General features: G+C 34.6%; 1 protein-coding gene across 3 annotated transcripts in view; it reads left to right on the forward strand.

The window, feature by feature from the left end:
• The first annotated feature begins 6,722 nt into the window (after positions 1–6,722).
• The window catches only part of NTRK3 (neurotrophic receptor tyrosine kinase 3), a 3,522,805-nt gene continuing 3,509,057 nt past the window's right edge, over positions 6,723–20,470 (forward strand). For 2 of the 3 annotated variants that reach the window (XM_044078358.1, XM_044078360.1), the window contains exons 1-2: positions 6,724–7,862; positions 8,559–9,307. In XM_044078358.1, coding sequence (XP_043934293.1) covers positions 9,021–9,307 — 287 coding nt within the window. In that variant the 5' untranslated portion in view covers positions 6,724–7,862; positions 8,559–9,020. Of the gene's footprint in view, positions 7,863–8,558; positions 9,308–20,470 lie in introns of all 3 variants that reach the window. The other variant, XM_044078359.1, reaches the window with a different exon arrangement.

Raw genomic sequence — 20,470 nt, forward strand, 5'->3', positions numbered from 1 at the left:
TGTTTGATGTCTTGTTTAGTGTTACATGAGAGGACTGACTCTAGTTTCAAGGTCCAGTTACATCTCTCACATATTGTATTTGCTTGCTTTAAGAGCAAGTGGTTGTCTGTATACAAGAGGCAATTTCTACATTGCCTCAGGGTGGCCATGCCACCCAGGCTGGCTGGAGAAATGTTGGGAAACTGACTGTCCATCATAGCAGGTAATTCTTAAGTACTAATTTGTGAGAGGGCAAATTAGATCAGCTATTACTCTGGGATTAACAAGGAGACTTATTTTATGGAAGATCAGGGATGAAAAGTGAGCAATTGATGCTTAGTGCTCAGCTGAGTTGTCTGAAGTGCAGAAGTGTGCAACTGCATTGCCTGCAAAGCAGGAGGGAACCTGGTATGTTTTCAATGACTGGTGTCTAGGGAAAAAAAATATTTCTAGGTGTTTGTGTCTATACAAGGCTGTGCACAGCTACATGAAAACACAAGACTTATATACAGGTGGAATTAAACAGTTTTAAACTGGTCTGCCAACAGGAAATCACACAATGATCCTTCATCCAGTAATCCCCAGCTCAGGCAAGGCTGTATCCACATGCTTTTGCCACAAGGATGCACGGGAGCCGTTCTTAATGTAAGATGGCTGGATTTGAGTTCAAGTGTAAAAACAGTTAAAAAGACACAAATGAATGCAGTAAAACAGTAAAAGAGAGATGAAAAAGCACAGATCAAACTAAAAATAAGCTTGGTCTTAGCTTTGGATGGCTTGGATTCAAGCAGAAACTTTCTGGTCCTCTGGAAAAGGATGCCAAATGCAGAGCAGCTCCGGTCAACTGATCCAAAAATGTGCAAACTTGAGGCTTATATACAGGCAAAATTAAACAGTTTAAAAAGGTCTGCCAATAGGTAATCAGATAATGATCCTTCCTCCAGCAATCATCAGCTCAGACAAGGATATATCCATACCCCTCTGCCACAAGAGTGCAAGGGAGCTCTTCTTAATGTAAGATGGCTGGATTTGAGTTCAAGTGTATGAAAAACAGGCTAGATTCAGCAAGTCTGGATCTAGTCTCTACTAACTAAGCAATATTTCAGTGCAAAACAAGTGCAGGTAATAAGCAGGCACAAACAGTAACAGCAGTCAAAAAGGCACAAATTAATGCAGTAAAACAGTACAATACAGATAAAAAATGCAGATCAAATTCAAAATAAGCTTAATTTCTTGTTCTTAGCTTTGGGTGGCTTGTATGCAAGTAGAAGAACTTTGGACCTCTGTCAAAGGATGCCAAACACAGAACAGCTGTGGTTAATTGAACTTAAATCAGAACAAAGGCACTTAGAATAACAGGCACAATAATCCTTCAACCAGCAATTCCCAGCTCAGAAGGGTGGAGAACCCTCTTCTCCCACAAGACCATAGACCACAAACCTTCTTAATGTAAATAACTGGCCTGAAGCCCAAGAGCTTAAACCATAACTAAGACACTGTTAGAATAACAGAGACAATAAGTCTTCAACCAGCAATTCCCAACTTAGAAAGATGTAAGCTACCTCTCCTGCCACATGAATGAAGATCCTAAAACTTCCTTATGTAAGATAACTAGTTTGAAGCCCAAGTGTTTAAATCAAAACTAATAGGTTTAAAATAACAGCTACAATTTAATCAGGCTACTAACAAGCAGTAATGAATGCAGCACAATAAATGCAAATGAACACTTTTAATAACAAGTAGCAAAAAGCAAAATAAAGTAATAAAGTAGGAATAAACACAAATACAATATGGATATCAATGCTGTAGAAGGGACAGAAAGGGTAGAAGTGCCTCCATTTATGTGAGAGAATTTGTACTAGCTGTGGTTTTAATAATAATGAAAGTGGAATTATTTTGGTGATTTTTTTAATGTAAAGCTCTAAGATCAAAATTGTAGAATATAGACTCTCGAACATGTCTGTAATTAAAGAGGAAAATAAAATGCAAATATTCTGGATTAGATATTGTCTTCTCTAAGGGTTATGATCTTTGGTGTGATATCATATTCCTTTGATAATTAAGTGTATGATTGTGTGGTCCAAAACAGCTAAACATGTTAGCAGTTCTATGAAAAAAATATATCACATACAAAGCTAATTATTGTACTATTATCAGGAAATTTTACTTTTGAACAGGAAAACAGATTGTCTTTGAATGTTTAAGAAATGTGGAATATCTTTTAGTGGGGGTTTGTCATTTAATTGAATGTGATGTCCTGGTAAAGAAAGTATTTAGTGGAACAGGAAGTTTTAGCCACCTTAGGTGTCTGTTTTAATAAAAAGAGTTATAAATAAAGTAAAAGAAAAAAAACAGAGAGAAAAAAATGAATAAGATGAGAGCGACAACATCAGTATGTAATATAGCTGAGTATAACAGATATGTTAAGAAAGTCTATTAGGAAGGAAAAATTAATTATGAGTGTAATCTTAGCTCCAGGCGGACGAACGCTCACATATGTCTTTTGATGTTAGGGTATGGGATGGTAATCAAAGTATATCTGATCTACCAGAAATTATAGGAAAGTTTAGAAAAAAAAGGATCTTGTCTCGAATGATGTGCCAGGGTAGAAAGATGAGAATTGTGTTTCTTCTGATACTTGTGTAGATTGTCCAGCAATCACTGTGAAATGTCTAATCTCTGCATTAAAGAATATTACAAAGGATTTATATAAGGTTAGGGATTGTCTTACAGATAGCTTATTGATCCAGTTTCAGAAAACTCTGCAAAGTAGGATGGGTCCATCACAGTTGGGGTGTGCTCATGTGGTTTCTATAAATATGTGAAATAGTCATGTAATATATAATTATAGACCAGTCAGCCTTATTAGTTTAATAGGATAATTGTTTAAGAGAATTTAAATGTTCTTGATTATAAAGCAAAATAATATTATATATTTTTAATATGGATTCTTTAAACACAAGTCAGTTGTAGCAAACTTGATAATTTTTATTAGGATTTTGTTGAGGCTTTGGGTATATTATGTGATCTATTTATATTTGACAAAAGTTTTTGATGCTGCCCACATAGCTCCAAAAATAATTAAATTTGTTGAGGATTATGGTTGTGGACAATATGCAATCAGATTGATAAAAAATGGTTAAAGGGCGAAACAGCAAAGAGTATGCATTAAGGGAGTATATTCTAAAGACAATTGTATAAATATTTATTTATATATAACCCTAAGTTGGTTCCAGAGTTCAAAATTAGAGCCATTCCTGTTTTTTTTGACAACTTTTTTTTCTAAAGATATTTGGATAATATATTTGAATGGGATAGCTTGAATAATGTAAAATTTAATACCTATACATGTAACGTTATGCATTTTGGAAATGAAACCCAAGATATCTATATCTCCTGGACTATTCTGCTGCAAGTCAATATAACAGCTTTTTGGATTTGGAAGCACACTTAATAAGTGTGTTTTTTTTTTCTTTTAATTGATGCCTCATACATAATAATAAAGATATGCTATTTGTTCTTAAGAACACTGTTTAGAACTGTTTCTTAAATAAATTATAATATTTGAGTCCCATTTATAATTGTAAACCAGTTGTAAGATCAGTAATTGAATATGCACATCCATGTAGACAGAGATCTCACTCCCGATTATAGCAGTACAATCTGACAAATTTAGGATTTTTGCATAGAAATGCCTAAATAAGTATCTTTACACACCAAAAAGGATAGCAAAGTCATTTATGGGCACTAAACCTCAGTTGCTGATAACATACAACAAGGAACAGAGGGGACTAGGAAATTATATTTTGGACTTGCTTATATACATTTAGGTGGGCCCGGCAGGAAATGTTGAACAAAATACCTACAGTAAGGGATCTTTCAGCCCCTTTTTTCTTTTAGATGCTAGAGGAGGGAGTGCCTGTAATGCCTAGTCAGAGGGAATAAGAAGGGATGAAATTATTTGTAGCAAAGAAAGCCATCACTAGGATATGTTAAAATAAAAATAAAAATTACACCCACAAGATAGATGTTAATTAAATAGTGGGACAAATAAGAGGGGGTGAGAAAAAGTCATTCAGTCATAGCAAATAAAGATTTGTGCAGAGATGTCTGCCCTGGCTGAATTATCTAGATAATGATGTATTGTAATAACTGAGATATATGAGGTTATAAAAAAAAAGAATGCTATGCAGTCAGGAAACCGACCATGTAAATAGTTGTATATAGACGAAGTTATGTTTTAGAGTTGATATTGATTAATTATAAGTGTGATTTGCCACTAGTCAAAACAGAAAGGGGAGAGTATAATGTATAGAGCTGTTTATCTGGTTCTTCTTTTATGCTGGATATTTTTTGTTATGGCCAATAATTATCAAAATTACTAATTGTAATTTGAAATCATTCATATGTGCTTAGCAAGACTGCATTAAAACGTGAATGGGAAAAAATTTAACAAAGAAGCCAACAGCTGATGAAGGGCAACAGATGGCACTAGGCAAGCAGATTGCCATATTGTAAACATAAAGTACTGTTCAGTAATAATAAAACAAGCATTTAAAAAGAATAGTGTATAGAGTAAGTGTTTTCTCAAACTCAAGAAATGATCTAGCAAAGTTGGAGAAAATGTAGAGGTTTTTTGTTTTTACAAGAAAAGTTAATGGTATGACAAACACTTAAGAACTTGGGCCTCTGCTCTAAGTAGTATAGAGTTTTTAGGGGGTGGGGTTAATTCGATTTTTAAATGCTTATAGAATGAGTTATTGGAAATGACTTTGGATGTACTTTTTTGGCTCATAATAGGGCAACAAAAAAATCAGTAGTTTTTGGACTTGAGGGTTTTGAATTCTAACCTAGTTCATGGATTTTTTTTCTTAAACAGGGTGGGCAATTGTCTTGTGAAATAAGAATGGCTAAAAATTTGGCCACTTTTAAAATTAGGTTAGATGAGTAGCATGATGGAAGTGTTTGTCAGCCTATTAAAAGTAAAACTTGGCTGTACTTGATCTTCATTGAGGCCATATGGCAGTATTAAAAACACAAAACAGTGAAACATTGAAATGAGGAATGTGCAACGATCAAAGTAACAGAGTTGGTCATGGTGCACACATTGATATATTATGCTGCCCTTTATTTATTTTAGATTGTGATAAATATTCAAAATCAAAATGAAAATGGCAGTTTATGTAGATGAATCAGATGTGAATATACAAAATTTGGAAGAGATTACAGTAGAAAACATTACAAATATGGTAGGAATTGCTTTACTTGTACTTTCAAGTGAAAGATCACTCTATGGAAATCTGATAAGAAGAACAGACCTTTGAACTGGAAGGACTGGTATATCACAGCAGAAGAAGGTTTTTTTTTTTTTTTTTTTTTTTTTTTTGAAGCTGTATGGGAGAGAATGAGTCAAGAGTCAGAAATCAGAAAACCAAGAATATGAAGGAGGCTGGAGATCTTATACAAATTTGTTGATTGATACATAATGAATTACCAGTAAACAATGAGATGAAGTATAAGGCAGCCAGAAAAATGCAATATTCATGAAAGGTCTCTCCATTTTTTCATGAACTTTCACAGTGACTGTTGAGTGTTAGCTGCTGGGAAATTTCAGTGTGACAAAATAATAATTTGTTAATGCATACTGATATTGTAACACTTGTTATAAAGATGAGATGAATACAACATGTGGATATGCTAGTTTTGAAGTGTTTGTGCCACATTGGAGTACACATTGTTTTGTATTCTTGTGTAACAAGCATTTGATAAATGGAATGCAGAAGAAACTGATTTTTTTAAGCAGAAAATAGGATAAATTATTTACTTTTTTGATGGGTGTATTGGAACATTCTTCTTATCATGTGTGTATTGTTTCCTTGTTATTAAAGTGCTGTATAATAGAAAATGTATCCTAATGGTTGGTGTTCTTGTTGGTTTTATGGTACCGGTGGGGTAATTGTAAAACAAAGCTGTTTTTCAACAAACTATTTTCTATTCTTTTCTGTAACTCTCATTGATCTTTTAAAATCAATAAATGCAATCCAGGCTCAGACCTTGGGATGCAGATCCAGCACTTTATTCAAATGATAGCATCTTCCAAATGCAATGTTTGGTAATCCTGTAGTACAATGTCATACTGTGGCACAGATTAAGTAACCTGTGTGGGGAAATAATTCATTCTTCACATTTATCCCACATCAAAATCAGTGCACTTTCTGCAAAGGCACTGATCCTACTTGCTGTATTACTAAATAAGAAGGTGCAACTACTCTCTTTGCCTTTTCCACAGTACATTTGCTCATCCAGTCAGATCTTAAATTATTTTTTTAAAATCTGTCACCATGTTGAAGCTTTCTGTTGTCTTTGATGGATCCTGATGTTGATGTATTTCATCACAAGAAAGTCCTTTCCTGAGCAAATTGCATTTAATGATCTACTTTAGCTAAACTAAAACAATAAAAGTTGGTAAATGGCTCAATGTAGTATGTTATGTTTCCATATGTTTGTTCCCTGTAAGGAGAGTGGATAATGATTGCACTTGTGTAAACTGCAGAATTAAGGATTTTTTTTATTTCTCTCTCTTTTTTTCAGTGAAGGCAAACTCTTTGCATTCACATTACAAAGATGTGCATCATGAGAAGTGATTATGGCATCTTGGCATAATAGGAGGTTGATTAAATATATTTAGGATCCTATTAAAAAAAAGATGCTGCCCCAGGGATATCTGCACCTTGCTGTACCTGTGATGGGAAACGTTTGGGAACAGTGATAAGAAAGGAAAACGAACATTCGGGGTTGTATTTCATGCCTGCCAAATACTGTTTGGGTAACACTTGGGATTGTCTCTCACGCTTCACTATTCCAAAAGCAAGACAAGACATTTTCCTCACTCTGTAACCACTCGCGAAAGGGGAATACTGCTGATCATGTAAGCAAAGCACATTTTGTGGGATTACTGTGGGAAAGGAAGACATCTTTCTGCAATGTAGGTGGGAAATGAAATACTGAGGAAAAAGCTGAATTACTGGCCAACTACTTGTTACTTTCTATAGAATCTTTTTCAGAAAAAAGCAATTCTGGCCACTCTTGGAATGGGATTCTGTTTTGGTACGAATAAGTCTAGTCTGCATCAAAATGAAAACCAAAGCTGGAAGTTTGCCATTAGATGCACTCAGAGAAGTGAAACATAAATACGCTGGTGATAGGGAAGTGCAGTAACGATGCTGCTTGCCTGCTGATGCCATGAAAACGTAATTAGTTAACATGCTATATATTTTTATTTTTTTAGCTTTAGAATCACCTAGGACACCCCAGACCACACAGAGAGCTGGAGAAACTGATTGCGTTACTTTCCTATGCAGTACCGTGACAGCTCTGACAGTCACTGCTGTGGCTTATGATGTCAAAAATGAGTTTTTCCTACACTGCCTTAAACCTAGTTTCTTACTAGAGGGGAAAGAGACAGAGTGCGTGTTTGTGTTTACGCGTTGGAGACATTCTATTTTTTGATGTGCCCTCACACTTCCTAAAAATGCACGCACAGTCGCACACATGCACACACTGACAGTGTAAAGCTATAATTGAAAATCTATAGGAGCAGAGGAAAAATCTCCACTATTTGTCACTCTTCCCCTCCCCCACATCACAGTACTTCGCCTCCTCACAGCAACCATCAGTAACAAACAGGCAGCGTTCCCAAAGAGAGCATCCCTTGAAGATAAAGATAGGGGGGACGCTACAGAAACACTGAAGAATCCACGGTACTCCAAGCAATGGACTTTACTTCTGTTAAGGAAAACACGGCATCGCCTTGCCAGGCTAGACAAGGCACCGTTCCTCCATAAAACAATATCTGAATGTCGAACTTGCAACCGAAGAAGAAGGTGAGTTGATGTCTCTTGATTTCCATGAGCAATAAATGCACCATGTACAACTGTTTAACAGTGTTTTTTTTTTTTTTTTTTTTGGGTGGGGGGGGATTCTTTATAAGCCGTTCCAGCAAACGTTCCCAAATGCATTAAAATGACGGTTTCAGTAGAAAGTCAGATCGTTGTTTTTACATCAGAAATCATAAGCAAATTTATTTCTCTCTAGTAGCTGCAAGGGAAACGTCATGTAGCGTGTGCTGATGCGGTATATCTCACTTTTGGTGTGTTTTTTAGGCTAACCTGTATTTTTTATATATATTTTATTTGGGATGGACCATACAATGACCTGTTGGTTAGCTGGGCCAGATCTCTGCAATTTGGAGTTCAAGTGCGTTACTGCATTTCAGCAAATCAGAACTGTCGTGCATCGAAGCTGAATATCAGCCCAATGAGAAACACCTGTTACACATTGTTTTAACTTAATAATGCCTTCTTGACCATTCCTATAATATAACTTCAAAGTGTATGCATATTGTTTTGTAAAGCGACATCTTGCTCTTGAGAAGGGAGATAGGCGATAGTCCTCGCATCAGTATTATATGCATCTGTGTATTTTGAGACTTTCACGTTTATTGTTTTATAACCATGTTATTACATTTTTTTAATAATAATAATAAGATTATTTATTTGTACATTTATATATTTCTGCAGGTGTGTCATTTTTAATTCTGCCCGGTAGGTGGGACTTGCTTGCACCGCAACCATCAACAGTCAAGACTTTTTTGTATTTCCGTCTTCTGGCTGCATTTGTAGTCTATCCAAGTTGGCCTCTTTTCCGTTAGTTGCTGAAACACAAGCATCCACTATTCAAGGAAACATCGATCTAAGGACGGAGAGAAAATTTGTAGTGGGAAGCATGCTTTTCTACCTAGGAGCTGTGTAGGTGGGAACCTGCTGTGGCAATGTGGATCTGCAAGATGGTTTACACTCAATCAGCTGGAATATCTTACATCTGAGTATAAGCCTTTAAAGAAAAATAAAACGATATATATATACATATTTATTTATACATACATATTCTGGTGGACGGTTGCCATTTTCAATTGGATCCCTTTCTTACTCTCTGATCCCCAAACCTTGTGTGCCTATATGAGTGCATGCGCTTAGCTGGAAATGGAGCTGCCTGTCTCCCCGAGTTGTCTGAGACGCTATGGGTCTTGGTGGAAAAGGCTTGCTTGTTGCTTTCTGGGGGTCTTTCTGCTTCTGGACTCGATGGGCCATTCCTATGTGGTGGCTTGCCCTGCAGCCTGCGCGTGTACCCCAACTGAAATTGTTTGCAACAAGCCCGACGACAGCAACCCGCTTTTCCCTTTACTGGAGGTGCAGGACACCGGTTCAGGGAGTACCAGTAACAACAGCCAGCAGCTAATAACTGACATGTCCAGGAACATCACGTCTATGTGAGTATCACATCTCCCACTTCTCTCTTAGCACTCATGCAGCAACTTTCTCTTCATTAAAACCTTGCTGGGGGTTCTGTTGGTTTTTGATCGATTTTTTATCGTTAATACTTGGCATTTGGAGAACAGATCGTGACTAGTGTCTTGCGGATTTTATTTACTTGCTTATTGCTTTATTTATTTATTTATGTACTTCTTTATTTTCTGTTGAGCTAATGCGATTCCTAACGCATGTCTCGGGAGTCAGCAGAAGACGTGAATAATGTGGAGTTTTATGCTTAATGCTTGCTGTGGAGGGAGTATTCTGCCTTAGCTAGAGCACGATTCTGCATTGTGGAAAAAAAGTAGAATGCTTGCATGATCACGCTTTAAGAAAGTGCAGCAGCATAAATGCAAAGAGGATGCAACGAGGGGTTTGTTCAGCATAAGAAATGAACACTTAATTGTGCGTGTGGGTCAGAAGAGTGCAGTAGTACAACAATTGCCTAAAATATTCACATCTTCAGGAAAACTAGTATTAACTGCAAATAGTTTGTTCTATAATTTCGGTAAGAAATGAAGGACCTGAATAGCGTTCCTTCTACCTTCACTGGGCTATGTATTAGTGTGTGTGTATATGTTGGTTTGTGTGTGTGTGTTGGGGGGGGGGGGGCTGCACAGTGTTGCTTCTACCGTCAATGGAGTTTCTATTAGAATGTGTGTGTGTGTGTGTGTGGGGGGGGGGGGGGGGCGCACAGTGTTGGTTCTACCTTCACTGGACTTTTATAACGAGTTTGCTATATGTGTGCAGTGGGCTCCGTCTAGTTGTCTTGGGAGGAGATTATCTCTGTTCGGTAACAACTACATAAAATGTGTGTGCATTCTTTTTATTTAGCCACTCACACCACACTTCCATTATCAGGTCTTCCCATCATGGACCTGATTTCTGATGGCTTTTTTCTCTGTGTACTTCAAGACTAATTGTCCTTGGTACCTCTGTTGCATTAAATATTACTTTCTACATTGTAAGACTTTTCCTGAATGACCACATTTACAAAGCAAACACATAAGGGAAATAAACAAACTATGTCTATTGCTAAAATATGAATAATAGCTTAACTATGCTAGTGAATTTTTTGAAGTAGTATTTCAGCCCAAGGCAGTAGAGTAAATTATTTGGTAGACAAGGATATTTTGAATAATACAAATCACTTGGAATGAGCCCTTTGTTATTACTCATCTGAATGAAGGTGCATCCTCAACCACAATGCTTGAATGTGATCAAGTTGCCTTCTTAATATTCTCTGCTGATATACATTTTCCTCAGGCTGCCCTCTATCACAGAGATAGGGAATCTTGAGAAAACTGAGAGCAGTCACGCTTTCCGAACAGATAGCAAGACTGTTGTCTCACATCTGTCATTCCCAAGGGCAACATGAGGGAAAAAAAATCAGATTTGAACAATAGCAATTTCATTGGACATATCTATACTGTTTCTGGCCTGCACTTACTTTCTTTTTACATGGAAGGGACAAGAGTCCTGTTGAGTTGCCAGTCTGGTGCCATCGTCTGTTGCACTGTAATCACCCAGGCAGTTCTGTAAAGCCCCAAATAGAGGAGCTGTGCTCACACATACAGCTATAGATGTTGCTTGATTGGGGGTGGGGTGACTACCATAAAGACATATTCTGTATAGTCAGTGTCTGTATTTCAGCAAAGGCAATGTAAAACTTTTAATTAAAGATCACTGCATATGCATGTTACAACTGCAGTAGCCTTAAGAAATTTAAATATAGACTGGGATGGAATATAAGACAGATGACTAAAGTTACTTTGGCTGTGCTACAAGTTCTAGATTCTACAAATGCAAGATGCCAGAAGAAAATTCTTTGACTTACTAATTTGAATTTGCTTTGTGTCTACAAGCATACCAATTGTACACTTTGTGAAATCAAACATTTTTGTGGCTGTGGATATATGCATTTAGCTGACTAGTTCAGGACTGAAAACAGGCTGAAAATCAGGATTCTTTTAATTTTTGTAGCAATTGATGTATACATTTAATAGAATAAGTCAAGGACTGAAAACAGGATGGAAATCCGGATTCTTTTATTTCTTAGGGTGAAGACATGCATGTTTTTACAAAAGTTTTTTTTTTTATAAATAAAACCTTTCCAAGTGTAACAAATACCACTGAGTCTAATGTATGAATTAGAAGGACTGGGAGATATGCTAATAGAGTAACAACAGTTGCAATTAATAAGCATTCTGATAATTCTATTATAATTAGACAACAAGTAATTAATGATGCACAGTATATATTTTAAAATGCCACAGGATACCTGAATTTGCTTTGGGCAGTCACTAAAAGACAGCATGTACTATAATTTCATTGTCTTCGCAACCTACCTTGCTAGGATGATGCCTCATACTGGAAAGCCTTCAAATAATTCCAGACTATGATCAGCACCATGGGCAGCTCCAGAACAGGGCTCTAAGATGGCAAGGAGCATCTTCATAAAAATGTTGAACCCGGAGGGTGCTGAATATCAGCCCATAGCCTGAGCCTGGGTATCCACACAGACTGCAAATCAAAAGAAATCTCTTTAGATTTTACTTCACTCTATCCCTGGATATTCTCATTCTTGAAAGCATTAATAATTGTTATGGACTTTGATCCTTTTCAGTGGTATAACAAATTATCTTGGATAACTGAGTCTTTTGCTAACAGGAAAACACAGTCAACTATCACTAACAGAAAAAACATGAGGATTTGGTATACTTTGAAAGTATACACCTTCATATATATATATATATATATATATATATATATATATATATATATATATATAAAATTATTTGACCAATAACATTCATCTGAATTAATTTGTTGGACTTGCATGTTGATTTCCTAAAAACATTGCCTTACAGAAATGATATAGATAGAGATAAAGGCATATATATTTCTATGTTGTTACCGAAACACTTATAATTTCTAACAGTGTGAAACAAGGCCAAGCTAACAAAACTGGGCCTAGGGAGCATTGCATTTATTTACTGATTTTTTTTATGGTATGGAGAAATTATTTGTTTTCTGTGTATGGGTACTAGTTCCATAAGAATGTGATGAAATGTTCCCTCTTTTTAATTCACATCTGAATAGTTCAGAAACTGCAAGGCCATATGTGGGCTTCATGTGTGACCAGTTTTGTATAGCAATGGAGAATGAAAACATGTCATGCCTGGAAAACAAAAAAAAACTGAGGAGGATATTTGGATACAAAATCTAAATAATGTTATATCATTCTTATAGTAATTAATCATTTATTTTATTTTATGTTATTTTATTTTATTTAAGAGTGGTCAAATAAATACAAATGTACATTCTTTATCAGCAATTTTTGATTGTTTCCTGCTATGCCATGAACTTTTTTTGCAACATCTTCAGAATTTCCCAGGACTAGTATGGAACTCTATTCAACAAAGCAGCTCAATGGCTCCATACAGGTGGAGGATTTACAAATGATCATTCTACTGTCTGTGTGAAGTCCATTCTTTCTGTGTTTCATGACTTTTTAATCAGTATTCTTCCCATTTCACAAGTTAAATAAGATACTACAAACTGTATATGCATGAGTAGATATATATATATATATATATATATATATATATATATATATATATATATATATATATATAAATAAATAACTCTCTATATCTATGTATATTATGAAAGGTTGAAAACTCAAAAGATAGAATTACAAATGGTAGAATAAAAACAAACAATCACAAAACACTAAGTAACTTATAAAAGTGATCAAAAAATGTTGAGTACTTTTCTTCCACTAATAAAAAAGCCCTATATCGGTTAACCCCAGCTACAAAACTGAGATCAAGAGTTGCTTGGTAATAGTACTGCTAAGGAAAGAGTTTTTAGTAATGCAATGTGTAGAGTTAATGCTAGCACACATGAGTAAGGTGAGTTGGGGATTCAGTTTGCAGGAAGTAAGCTATATGTGAATTCCTTTGGCTTTGTTTTTTTTTTTGTTTTTTTTACCAGATCTGTACATTTATGTCTTTCAAATATGAAAACTTATATTAAAATTAACATTATGAACAAATCATTTCCTTTAGTATCTTAATATACATATAAGCTTTTTGATCTGGAAAATTACATTTACCGATATATGTCTTTATTTTATGCTTATTTATTTATCATGTATTGCTTGATCCAATACATTTACAAATGTCAGATATAACTTATTGCCCTCATAAGCCATTAGAGTGGTCCCTACATTTTTAATGTTCACCTTTCTGAATTCAATATATTGTGTGCAACCTAAAATTAGTTGCTTTACTTGCACTGGAGGAATCCACTGGAGTAAATGAAATATGCAAAACCAATTTCAGTTACCGAAATTTCACCAAAATAAGCACTGAGTGGATGCCTAAGACTATACAAATATAACTTTACTCCATTCTTGGAAAAAGTTATCCACAACAGTGATTTTTAATCATTTCAGATTTGTACTCTGCAGGTAAACATGACTGAAGGTAGTATTCCTTTCATATGAATATTGATACCCATCAATTCTAGTTAACCACTAACTGGAGCTTATATGAATGAACAGATGATCTGTCAATTTTTATGGTGGAAATGTCAGCTGAACAAGCAAGACATCATTCTCTTTGGTCTGTGGTCTCACTTGCTGCTAACATGGATGACTCCTACTGATGAATTTATTTTATCTTTTATTTCTTCCTGTTTTGAAACTATCCAGTTATCTTTTGCGAAACTCATGATTTTATTCACTAGTTTGAATCTCCCTGAGAGAATACAAGTTCTGAATAATATCTCACATTAGTCCTGATTTGTTCTCTCAAGCAAGGTTTTACCTGATTGTTGACTTATGTTTAACAACTGCTAGGCAGCATATGGCCTTCTAGTATGATGTTACCTAATTTTATTTTATTTAACCTCTTAGATCTGAAAGATAGTAACTAATTATGTAAGTGCAGCGTATAACAAAATATGAAAAATTCATCAATCAGTCATCAGTCATTCATTCATTTCCTGATACCTGCTTTATCCTAGACAGTCTTATTGGGTAGATGAAGCTGAAGCTTACAAGCAATGCAAGAAAGTAAAGGTAAACAATCTGGAATGGGAAATTTGTGGGGGAATTTGTCTGTCAAAGGACAAATGTGCATGCTCACTCATAGAACACACAGACATGCTCATCTACTTTAGAAGACTCTTGAGTTCACCTGTCCGCATTTCTTTCTATAAAGGAAAATATCAGAGACCTCACAGGAAGCAGCACATACATGGGAAGGATATGCAAATTATTCATAAAGACATTCTGTGTAGCAGTATAACTAGAGAACACCCATGTGAGGTAGCACCTATAAATATTGCAAAACTGTATTCCAAACTTAAATCCCCTACTCACTCAAGTTCTGTGCTCTAACATATATTTTATCCTTTGTAGAAATGTATTTTTCCCCATTGTGGTGCCAGCTACTACTGCAAACGTTGGCACATCAGCTACCAAAGCATCTCCATCAGTGTTACCCGGTATTTCCTAGACTTTAGGGTGCATTTATGAACTTATTTGGTATGAAGAAAAGAATTGTGTAAATCTACTGCTCACTGCATAGCTCACTTAGTCTTAAGGGTATAAAGCTTCTGGCAAAGAATATCTCTTTCCTAAAAATAAATTATTTTGGATTTTTTTTAATTTGATGTATGCTGGTTGTTCTCATGATGAACATTTTGGATAATGGAGTTTGCAGTCTGCTAATGATACCATCATTTGATATAATTAGATATGCTTGTGTTGATTTCTTGTGTCACTGTTTAACTTAAAATAAGAGATGGCATTTAATTTACTTTAGACTGGGAAGCACAAATATATCTGCCAAACTAGCTTGCTTGGAGCTCTATTTTACAGAATTGGAGTAGCATTTCTATTTTTATTTTTACTTTTACTTTTAGTATTTTATTTTATTTATATATTTTGTGAAAGCAGCATTTCATAGTAAATATTTTGCTACCTGCTCTTTTGTTTTTAGATGGTGCCTATTCAAATACTTGTTTGTGTTATTAGACAGCTACATCTAACATCACATTTGATATGAAGCATGTGTTCCATTGTGTGTATATAAATTCAGAAAACTGATATAATTGGTATTGATTAAGCATAACAACTCATGCTGAGTCAGAAAACCTAGATAAATTAAACTGTTTTGTATACATTGCAGTTAAAGTAGACATTTGATGTATGCAGTTATGTAAGAAAGCATGCTACCATTTGTTAACTTCAACTTCACATGTATTTGCACATTTTCTTTTCAAACAGTTTTAGAGTAATATACACATTTGGGTGATATAAGATTTAAGGCCTCACTATGTTCTATGCCTTCAATATTTAAATAAGTGTCTCAGAGACATTTCTGAATAATATTACACATATTGATTGAATGAAACTTTTAAACATTATCTGAATGGAGTACAATTTTGTGTTTATCAGATTGGTTTCTTAATATAAAACACATTTGAGACCATGCATGTGTTTTATTATTATTATTATTTCTCATTTTATATTCACATATTAAAATAATATCAGAATATGCACCAGTCTCTTTAGACAACAAATAATAAAAAGGAACTACATTCAGAAATTCCTATGGATATGGTCAAATGTGATTCAGACAGGTTTTATGGCATATAGATTTAATGCACATGCATGGTAGTACTCAAGTTAGGTAAAATGTGTTGTTTAATAAATGTAAAGAGCACAGCAGAAGAATAATGTATGCTAATAAGAAGAGCATGTCAGGCTAAGCACACATACACATACTTTATACTATGGAAATCAAAGCAAAATAGTTTTAGTTTTAAAGTGATGGCTTGCTTCAAAAACATTCAAAATATTGGTGACATTTATACAGTGCAAATAAAAACATATGATGTCAAGGTATCTTATTTTGTTATGACATAAAATGCTGAAAATGCCTCATAATTCATAACTAAGCAGTCTGCTGATGATTAAGTAATCAACAACTGGAAGAATAAGTAAATCAAAATAGTAATAGCCACATCTGCAGTAAACTATAACAAGAGAACACACTACTGCCTAGCACTTAGAGAATTAAACTGGCTAAAACTAGCACCTCAGCTAGTTCTTTCTTAGCTAGCTAACAATACTTCTCTATAAGCCTGATACTGGCTAGCCCTTAAGAACAAAATACCAGATCATCTAATACTGCAGGTGACTCTCTGTATTCAAATAGCGTGGCTGAACTATAGAACTCGGTCCCAGTACAACGGAAATCCATTCATAATGCAAACACATTTAAAAGACAAATACAACTTTACCTACAAAATCAATGGATCTTTTCCTGTATATCTCCTGGATAAATATGAGTGTAATATACAGCTTGCCATATCATCAACCCATTTCTCTTTATTCAGAATCATATGCCCTACAACCAGTTTTCACCAATATCTGTATAGTTTTACTAGCATCTCTGAGCCATATATATTGTTTTGTGACACTGCTTGCCACCCCATTTCTGTACTTCTAATATAATCCTTATGCTAGCCACATATAATTGTTTCTGAACCTGCTGAATAGCCAGGCACTTAAATGTAATATTAATATTTTTCTACCCTGCCAAGTTCCTTACCTCACTTTTGTTTCTTTGAATTTCTAAGCACTAGTCACAAGCTGTGTCTATTTGACAAACTCACTAATACATTTCTTCAAGTGCTCAATGTTCGATGTCTCTTAAATTCATACTTTTTTTAGCCTATAATTTTTGCTTTTATTTAATATGAATGTCCTCTAGTTAGCAAATGCATGTGTGACTGTTAATGTATATTACTTTATGTGTGTTCAGGGAATTACCAAGTTTGTATAAAAATGTTTGTAATATATTGGAGATTTTCACCCTGGACCTTTGTGTTAAAGGGAATTTGGACTAAACTCTGTCAAATAAACCTGGAAAACAACAACAACATAAATAAAAATAAAAATATTTTTGAGATTACATTTGAAACTATGAAATTAAAGAAATGCATGCCAGTTTTAGACAAGAGAATTAAAATGTTTTAGTAATACAAATGATTATATGATCAGAATACAAAACATGCTGACATGTTTACAATGCAAATATTAAGAAGCTATGGAGGAAATAATCCATGGTCATTTAAGAAAATAATTTAAAATGATTTTACCTGCAGAAGATCACATACTGCAGGAATGATTTTCCTGTATTACTTGAGAACACCAGTGTTAAAGGATACAGGGGGAGTAAGAAAAAGATTCAAAAGAAAAAAATGTACTTATTTCAATAGAAAATTATAAACAGGAAACAATGATTCTGCATAAGTGTCCAGCTGTTAAGATGGATATGGTATTGAGTTAAATGGATGTATTGTATTAACAGCTGATGTACTATAAATGGGATCCCAGGGGGGCCAAAAAAAAAAACAAAACAAAACAATAAACTTTAGCACTGGAGAACAGATCTTTCAAAGGTTGACCCTTAAAACTGATTCATTATATTTTGACTTCTTGAAGAGTGATTACTTGCAAAATAAACCACATCCTACTGGTTTCACTGTGCCAAAGCAACAACAAAATTATATATATATATATATATATATATATATATATATATACACACATACATACATATATATATAAATATATATATATATAGAGAGAGAGAGAGAGAGAGAATTTGCAGCAATGACACACATCCAGTTTACATGTTTGATATTCAAAATGCAGCACTTGTAAGGAGCTAGGAGTTGCACCATGTTCTTATGACTGCTACTAATTAGACTGGCATGTCTTGAATGAGGGAAAAAATTAGTAGCCAAGTTAAAAATGACAGGGTAACATAGCTGTAGCACCATTTGTTTAGTTTCATTTAAGACAATACAAGTGTTAAGCTTAGGATTAAACTAATCCATACTGCAGAATAAGTTGCATCATGAAGCATATAATTCAGTCTTCCATCCAATGCATGCAATAATGTCTTGTCTATGCATCTGTCCAAAAAGAGAGGTGCATGCCAATGACAGCAGCCACAATTTTGCAGCTAAATAAAGGAAAATGAGCTGACTGACTTCTAAGACAGAGTATAAGAGCAGTCTGAATGTACAGCTGTGTAAAAGGCCATCCATCTGACAGACAGCAAATTATTTTATACTGTAAAACTAGGCCAGTGGCATAAAAGAAAATGACAAAGCAGCTCAAAACATCAGATGAAAAATGAAAAGCATTTATGCTAAAGACTGACCCAATAAATACAAAATCTTACAGAAAAGTAATACTAGGTATCTACATTTTTATTTACTCAGTTTACTGCAAGGAATATTGTTGGCTATATTTAAGTTTATTTAATTAATTGTGTACTTCTATCCATCCAGTATTAGTTCCCAGGTAGTTATCAGACACATATCAATCACTGTCAGCATCTGTCTGAAGGCTGTGAAAATATTGAGACACCTATGAAATCTGATCCTTATTTATGTTTTATTTTGAACTTTTTTATTCAGCCATTGTTCCATTACCATCAAGCAGTGAACCTCACACCTTCTCTTTGGTTTGGATGTGATTATTAAGAAAGTATCCCCTTAGATAATGATTCTGAGTCTGACCATCTTGACCTTCCCTACTCCTGTTTACAGGACTGTCTATATATAAGGAAACTGAATTATTGTTCTTAAAAATATCTGTTCTTCATGAGATAAAATCTGAGCATTATATAATACATATATTCACAGAGCAAACAGAACATCAAACGATAATATTAGAAATAATAACTTTAAGAACAATTACAAGTTAAGGTGAATGAGTATTCTCTGATAAAATGTATGTTTTTAACATTTAGGGCACACCGAATGTTTTCTTTTTTGTATTTTTTAATCTGAACCCTGGAAGATTTTTATCCCTTCCCCATCAAACATCCTATACTTTCCCCACAATTTTAAACTTCGTAGGCACTAAATTGCACCTCTGAAGTATGAATGTGATACCAAACTTCTTATGTGTCTATCAACAGATCCTTGTTTCATAAAAAAATAAATAAATAAATAAAACCAATGAAAAATCAGGGAAAAGAACATGAAATGTTATATCTGTCCTTGTTTCCTTGTAGTGATTACTTGAGATTTTAGGTAAATCCTACTTTCCTATTACTCTGCTTCTTTCTGCTTTCATGAGGGGTGTAGTCACATATGACAAATTTCTCCAATACAAAGACAGGCCTTTGTTATGGTCAATGTTTTCCATATGATTCATGACACATGGCAACCTGTCACTATCCCTTGGAGATCCTCCAATTAAAGTTCTTTTTTTTTTCTTTCCTTTCTGGTTGTTGTGGGTCTACCACCATATCCTTGAATGGTGACCCCCCCCTTCCTGTTCTCAAAACAAAATTCAAGAAAACTACTTAAATCCAAACCAGGCACTTACCAACCATGTTGAAAAATAAGTCTCTACTCCCCTCCACTTTCTGAAAAGTAAATAGTGTTTTTACCAAAGCTACAATAAATTACAACTTTGAAGTGACTTGATAGGCATGTTCCTGTATGCCCAGATGTGGAGGTTATAGCCCAGAGACTCAATCTGTGTGTGTGTATTTATCTCTCTCTCTGAGTGTATATATATATATATATATATATATATATATATATATATATATATATATATATATATATATAGATATATATAGATATAGATATATACACACACACACACACACACACACACACACACACACACACACACACACACACACACACACACACACATATATATGTATATGATTACAATTAGAGACTGCAGAATTTTAGCAGTCACCATAAGCTGGAGCATGTATTGCCTTCTCCAGATGTATATCTGAAAAACACTTTTAAGGACTGGAAATGTTCACACCTTTCCAGAGTCTGCTATTGAAAAGAGTAAAGGGATTTGCTGATGTCCTGGGCAAATTTCCTTTAGTGGTATAAATACCACCTTGGGTCTCCCCTGAAAAAAGGCTACTAGCCTACTGGGACTAACACAGTCAACAAAAGGAAAAATAAATAAAAAAACACATTCACCACTTCTTTGGTTAATATAGTAAGCCATTACCCAGTGAAAAAGTATATATATATATATATAT

The sequence above is a fragment of the Protopterus annectens genome, chromosome 7.part0 (assembly GCF_019279795.1).
Source record: "Protopterus annectens isolate FY-2018-M chromosome 7.part0, PAN1.0, whole genome shotgun sequence".
NCBI lineage: Eukaryota > Metazoa > Chordata > Ceratodontiformes > Protopteridae > Protopterus > Protopterus annectens.